The 7,745-nt window shown below is 39.6% G+C and overlaps 1 protein-coding gene across 1 annotated transcript in view; it reads right to left on the reverse strand.

Moving 5' to 3' along the window:
• Nucleotides 1-905: 905 nt before the first annotated feature.
• LOC106527441 (Golgi apparatus protein 1) overlaps nt 906-7,745 on the reverse strand; it is a gene marked incomplete in the record, with an annotated part of 50,689 nt that continues 43,849 nt past the window's right edge. The window contains 2 exon segments of the mRNA XM_014022328.1: nt 906-3,285; nt 6,404-6,510. Of these exon segments, the coding sequence (XP_013877782.1) occupies nt 3,118-3,285; nt 6,404-6,510 (275 nt within the window).

The following is a 7,745-nucleotide window of genomic DNA, read 5'->3' on the forward strand; positions in this document are numbered from 1 at the left end:
ATCATCAGATATTGTCCAAGATTAACCTCAGGGTGGATATAGCTCGCTCACACCGAGGACCTATCCACGTCATCATTTACCCAGAATGCTTTGCGTGTAAATAAAATGGCTCCGTCCGTGTTAAATATGTACTTTAAAAAATTTACAAAACTAAACAGCCTACAGTATTTTTAGTCTTTATTTTACAGTTAAAATATATGTTTATCAAAAAAGTCTAATGTTACAACTAATCATGGATCCCTTTAAAGCTGCATGATTTGGAGGACAAACTGATCTACAGCTGAAGTACTGAATTAGACCTGTTCAAGGTCACAGAGCTCATCTCTAGAGGTCAAAGGGTGAGGGGAAGGGTAAAGAGGATGCAGACCCACAATCAGGTCTCCATCACTGGACCAACTGATAAGACTCACATCCATGCTCAGTTTATGCAGCTTACCCAACCTGCAGATTTTACTGTGGAAAGAAATGGGTGCTCAAACCATCACTCCACCGTGCAGCCATGCCATCTGTTAATGGTAGATTTTAAGATGCTTTTACATGTTCGAGGGAAGAAATATCCCTTTTACTTGAAGAAAACTTGACATGTTTTGGTGTTGGACTGAAGAATGTAACAGCAGTTTGTGAGGCAGCCAGAAGCCTCCACAGAACAGACAGAACACACATGAGAACAGCCCACCACAGACATGCAGTCATGTAACACGAGTCTGAAGACAGAAAACACCAGCAGGCTCCACTACACTGACGTGTGAGCTCAGCTGTGTCCAGGTGACTTCTTTAGGACAGGGTTTGAGCAAGGATCAGATTAGAAATTGAATGAGCCTAAAAGTTATAACCAGATCAGCATCAAGCTTGTTGCTGGGCTTTGGCTTCTGGCACTAAAAGATAAAAAAAAAAAAAACTGAATATAAACCTTGCACACTTTATTTTATTAACAAACCATCCAACAATTCATCTGTACAAAGCAAAAAAAAAAAAAAAAAAAGCCTGTCCATCAGAAGCTCTGTGATTCAGTCAGAACATATTTTAACAGAAGATCACAAACATTACAAAAATAATACAAATTTCAAAATAAAAGCTTCAGGTATCACTCACAGCTTCCTGCTTCCTGAAGGAGACAAACAGGTGGACATGTCCTTCAGTCACACACTCCTGTCTGCAGCTGAGGATTCTGGGATATCGAAACAGAAGTGGACCTTTAGCTGTCTGCAGCAGAGGATTCTGGGATATCGAGACAGAAGTGGACCTTTAGCTGTCTGCAGCTGAGGATTCTGGGATATCGAAACAGAAGTGGACCTTTAGCTGTCTGCAGCTGAGGATTCTGGGATATCGAAACAGAAGTGGACCTTTAGCTGTCTGCAGCAGAGGATTCTGGGATATCGAAACAGAAGTGGACCTTTAGCTGTCTGCAGCTGAGGATTCTGGGATATCGAAACAGAAGTGGACCTTTAGCTGTCAGCAGCTGAGGATTCTGGGATATCGAAACAGAAGTGGACCTTTAGCTGTCAGCAGCTGAGGATTTTGGGATATCGTGACAGTGTGACAGGGATCAGGCACACACTGATTTAAAACAGATCTTTCCAACAGATGGAAAAATGAAAGGCAGTTGAATGACAAAAAGCAGATTCACAAACTGAAGTGGACATCAGAAACTCCACAGAGCTTCAGTCCAACAGAACAAAAAGCAGCAGCACTGCTTGTCTGCACTGGACTTATAATACACATGTACACTGGCTGACACTTGTTTGGTTCTGTTCTCACCTGTTGATGTTTTTTTATTTTAAATCAAACTCCACTTTTTTTTTCTTCCAAAAAGTCCCAGAAGCTTGAGGTGTGGCTCTTCTGCAGGAGCAGGCAGAGCACTGGTACCGAGCCACAAGAACCAGAACTGAGCCGTCCGAGAGCCAGGATGATTTGTAACAGGAAAATTTTACCGTCCATCTTTATGTGGAGAAATGTAACTGAAGAATTCTTGAAACCGTTCAATCAAAGCCACCCCCCCACCTTCAAACAGAAACCCAAACACCTTGTTTACACACTGTCTGCAGCCCCTCACAGAGACGCTCACTGCCCTCCAGGAGAAAAACAAAAACAAAATCATCTGCTGGGGCAGGATGACGCCTCTGCCCTCACTGCAGGAGAAAAGGCAACAAAACAGAGGATTCAAACAAACAACAAAACATGACCTGTAGTAAACCAATAAATAAGGCTAAAAATAACAAACCAGAATCATTTTATACTCAGTCTGAACGTCACAGTTCATTTCAGCTAAGGAAGGCTTAGTTTTCTTTTTGTTGTTTCTGTCCCAACACACACCTCAGATCCTGCACGGCGCTCAGGTTTCCAGGTTTGTTGAGGCCGGATGGTGGGACAAGGGTGGTTGGGGTGGAGTGGGGTGGGCAGCGCGTGCCTGGCTGTCCCACAGCAGAAACCACAAATCTAACAAACTAATAAAAAATTAAATAAAAGTGGGGAGAGACTGAACAAGCCTAACAAACTGAAGGGCAACAAAAAACAATGGTCAGAAGACAAGAGACGGTGTCTCTTTCTGAGACACACACACACACTCTCTCACACACATACAAACACACCCCACCCCCCCACATACACACACACACAACCACACACATACACACACACCCACACCATTAAAACACTAGTCATTACCTACTCTGTACATCAAGCTTTAGCCTGATATCATTTCATTCACCACCTCACTCTCATTCAGTCCTGAAACTTTTAACACTTGAAACCCACCCCTGTCCACTCCTCCAAAAGGGGGCGGGGTTACTAAATCCACAGAGAGGGTGGGCTTAAACTTTAGCAGAATCACACTGAAGCAGAGCTCAGAAGAATGATGAAGAGGAGGCGACAGAGGACGTGGTCTCTTGGAGGGGTGATGGTGGGCTGTGGGTCCAGTCTTTCCCATGTAAAAGCCCCCCCAGCAGCAATAAAAAAGCTGATAAAAAAGTGGTGAGGAGGACAGAGATCTGAAGTGGTTCGGAGGCTCCAGGTCGGGGTTTTTACACTGAGCTGGTGAGGGTCAAAGGAAGAACCAGAGGATGGAGGGTGGGAGGTTCTCCCTGTGGACTCGTCCTGACCCCAAAGGCGGGGTTGGGTCTACCTGTCCTTCAGCTCCTGCGTGACTTGCTTGGTGAACCTCCCACAGAACATCCCCATGAGGAAGAGGAGGGCCACAGCTGCACCGATCACGGTCAGAATGTAGTTCTTGGACGGCGACGTCATCACCTGCATGGCCAGGTCAGAGAAGCCCTCTGCTGGAGCCACCTGAGGGGGAGACAAGTACAGACATAAAGAGTCCAGCTAGCAGAAGCTGTCACGGCACATGAGATACGGCTGCCATCTTGAAATCTGTATTTTGTGAATAGAATATTACTGTATTGCATTTATGTCCACAATCATAACGCTAGCTTAGCTGGTTAGCTTAGCTCAGTTAGCTATGTTTTGTGCCGATATTCATCCGGCTATACTAGCTAACTGAGATAGTTTATAAATCATATGAAGTCTTAGTTACACTGATTAACATTGACACAAAAACACAACAGTAGAAATCAAACAGATATTACAGTTATAACATTCACCAGGAATTTTTACACAGATGGCACAGACTATTGTTTATATGTAGGTAAAATCTGATATTTCATCGTCACCACACAATACAGACAGAACATCTGACTGGAATAACTTTCAAATAACCTTACTCACCATTTTAGCAACTTTGGTTCATTTTCAACAGATATGCATCAACATTTGAGTTTTGTTAAGTTTCTAATGAATTTTAACATGGAAAATAGAAAAATCACTTGATGGTTATTGCGACTACACTTGGGGACACTTTAAAGTTTTCGCAACTTTACGAACTGACTGACCTTCATTTCTTAAAGCAATGATGGTCACTCATTTTTCTTTACTTAGCTGCTTTTTTCTTGCCATACTACAAATTCTAACAGTCTATTCAGTAGGACCATCAGCTGTGTACCACCTTCTGCACAACACAACTAATGGTCCCAACCCCATTTATAAGGCAAGAAATGTTACTTATTAAACCTGACAGGGCACACCTGTGAAGTGAAAACCATTTCAGGTGACTACCTCTTGAAGCTCATCAAGAGAATGCCAAGAGTGTGTGAAGCAGTAATCAAAGCAAAAGGTGTCTATTTTGAAGAATATAAGACATATTTTCAGTTGTTTCACATTCTTTTGTTAAGTATATAATCCCACATGTGTTAATTCATAGTTTTGATGCCTTCAGTGTGTAGGGGTTCCCCAAAGGTGAAATAAACATTTCCACTTGTCTTTGACTTTGGTTTAAAAAACAAAAAAAAAATCCTTTAACAGATTTATTTTATTTTCTTTAATAAACAGACTAATAATGTTCTTCATGTTTTTGATTTATATTCTCTTTTAACTAGAAGTTATTATCAAGTTGTTTGTTGAGTTAATCTTTGCATTTATTTTCAGAAAAAAGAAAATACACACCATGAGAAAATGGTTGAAACATCTCTTTACATGTTTTACACAAATGCTTGTTTAATCAACTATTGTCCTTACAGTAAAGCGATTAAGTGTTTTTCTTTTATTATTCCATTTAATCAAAGTTGATTGGTGAGTTTATATATTGTTTGTTATATTTTGGAATATAATTACTGAAATATTTGTGTTTAATCATAGAAAAATATTTCTTAGTTTCATTTAGTGAAAATGATTCTTGAGCATTCATTGAATAACTTTTAGTCCATTTAGACTGTGTCAAAGTACCCTGTTGTTCAAGAAAGCAGGTGCAAGTGTTTCTATGGCAACCAAGTCTTCAGACTCGACATTTCTGTTTCTGTCTTTACTAACCAAGATCACTTAGCTGTCTTGCTCTTTAGAGTACTAATGCACGAATTTGATTCAGTCTGAAACTTGAATGAGGAACGAGAAACAGCTATTTTTCGTTCCTCGCTTCCTTCCCTCTGGAAGTGGGCATGACAGAGATTTTTGTCTCAATTTGCCAAAGAGAGAAAATCGGCTGTCTGATTTGGGCATTACAGCCTCAAATCACCTTTGAATATTTTTTACTACCCTGAGAGAAAGAGCCAACGACCAACTTGGTCCTCGCCTCCTATAAACAGCAGATTCTCTGCGATGCTGTAAACAAAAACCCTGGGAAGTCGTGCTGACCACCCTACTGACCTGCCTCTGTGACAGTGAAACCATCAACAGGTAAAGGCAAAGTTTTTGTCAGCTGGAGAGTCCAGCTGAGTGGGAGACAGAAGCTGATCACGGTTGTTCTTGTAATCTTGATAAAATAAAAAGTTAAAACTAAATATTTACTTATTCTCTTTTCCTCCTTTCTTAATCTAAACTTTGCCAAGTTAAAATGCCTGTAAATTAAGTTTTTATAACATCCAAAACTTGTTTACTGTTTCATGTGTTCACTATCTTGAGTGTTTATTCACAATACTTCACATTGAACGCGAGGTGGTTTATTGTTAATATCTTATCTCATGAAGTTTTGATTATTAAGCTTTAATTTTGTATATAGTCAAGTTCATTTGTCTGTAAATAAATAACTTTATTTTAGAAAATTGAACTAGACTGGAACTACAAATTATTGTCTTTTTCTCTCTTCCATTCTGAGAGGTATTGTCTTTCATAAAAGAACTCGTGTTTCCTCAGTAATTGAGAAGGTCTAGAACCCTGGTGGACAAGGTGTGAATCTACAATTTTCATAGTCATGAAAATAAGGAAAACTCTTTGAATGAGAAGGTGTTTCCAAACTTTTGGTCTGTACTGTATATAAATAAACCCTATGCAAAAATCATCCACAAATGAATTTTTGTTCATGTTATTTTCTAGTTAATAAACATGGCCATTCATAAATAATCTTAAAACCTTTAACTTATTTTAAAAGCTTTTGTAAACTCTGTCAGTTTTACAAGGAGAAAATAGACATATTTTAATATGTCTATTTCACCTATATCATCTATTATAATTACATTTTCTGATTGCATTTTAATCAAATAAAATAATGCATTCCTTCTGTTATGTCATGTTTTAACATCTTTCTCAGCCTAGCCCACTCGGTGATGCTGTAAAACCACTGCTGCGGCTCAGAAAAACGCCTCAGTTCATTTGACAAACTTGTTTTAGTTCGATTATAAAGATCAAAAACACACTTGCACAAGTAAACATTTACAAAACAGTGAATCCACGTGGATTTTACGTTAAACAATCAACCATGACTCAAAAAAAAAGCTCTTTATGACCTGACTTCATTCAAACAACCTCCTCACCGGCTACTGTCTTTGGCCATTGAAGGTGAGCGTGTGTGTGTGTGTGTGTGTGTGTGTGTGTGTGTGTGTGTGTGTGTGTGTGTGTGTGTGAGCTGTGGATCCTGTACCTTGGCAGCGTAGCTCCACATCTCGATGCGATCCTGAAGTCTTTTCTTGCACTCTGGCTGCAGACGAACGCGTTTGTCCTGCAGCGCCTCCATCAGACACGACATATCTGAGAAAGAGCAACACACACACACACACACACACACGCACGCACGCACACACACACACACACACATACATACACACGTTGGTTAATCTAGGATCTTATATGACCTAAACTTACCAGTTTAACAGACTCGTATTCAGCCAAATACATCTAAATCAATTGAGAGTCGTCAGCTTTCTGTCTACATAGTTTAAGTTTTCAGACAAAAAAAATTCCTTAAAGTCTTCAGAGTTGTTCTCATATTAACAGTTTGTTCTGAAAGGAGATTTCATGTTATTTTCTGGGCAGACTTATATTTGTTTTGAGTTTTAATCAGTTTTGTGCAGTGCACAAGAGATTTCCTGCTCAACAAGCTTTGTTGAGCTGAAAAGTCAGAGTTTTTGGTGTGTTTATAGGTCAAACAGAGGAGTAGAGGATGCACTAGGGACACTTTTAAATTTACTTTTTTTTTAGGTTTTTAAACATCTTCAGTACTACGCTCCTGTTAGGCTGCTTTTTATTTTTCTTCGCTTTTAACTGCATCCAGCCCCATGTCTTAGCCCATAAGTTAACTATTTTTTTATATTGGCTGTAGGTTTATTGCTCAGCTAATGGATTTTTTTTTTTACAAAGAGCAGACGAGTCAGAGTGAATGGTGTTTTATCTGAGCCCCTGTTTTCTTCTACAGGGTCCCCTCAGGGCTGTGTCTTCTCACCTTTATTTATTTTATACACCAATGACTGCCAGAGCCATCATAGTGGACATCACATTATTAAATTTGCTTTTATTGAAACTTTTGCTGAAACTTTTTATCTGTTGGCACGGATCACTTTCCATCAAAAAATGTTTTTGTGTGTGCATTGTTTGTATGAGTTTTTCTTTTTTCTCTCTTCTCTTTCACTGCTGTCTGCACAACAATAAAGTTTATTTGACTTGATTAAGGAGGATCTCTTTGAGCAGGGTAACCTGACAACCGCCGCTTCCAGGCAGTGGGCTCTTAGGCTGATGCTGCGTTCCATTTACATCGTATTCCGGGAACTGGTAAATGGTAATGATGTCATTTCCCAACAAACGATCTGAAACTGCATTCCAGTTAGCTGACAGGTGATTGTATTGTTGCCGCTAACCTACAACACTGCTACATTATAAACAATGATAAAAAGTGAGCTCTGCTACATACAGTGGTTTGCAAAAGTATTCATACCCCTTGAACTTTTCCATATTTTGTCACATTACAACCACAAACATAAATATATTTC

This window comes from Austrofundulus limnaeus, unplaced genomic scaffold (genome assembly GCF_001266775.1).
Source record: "Austrofundulus limnaeus strain Quisiro unplaced genomic scaffold, Austrofundulus_limnaeus-1.0 Scaffold325, whole genome shotgun sequence".
Lineage (NCBI taxonomy): Eukaryota > Metazoa > Chordata > Actinopteri > Cyprinodontiformes > Rivulidae > Austrofundulus > Austrofundulus limnaeus.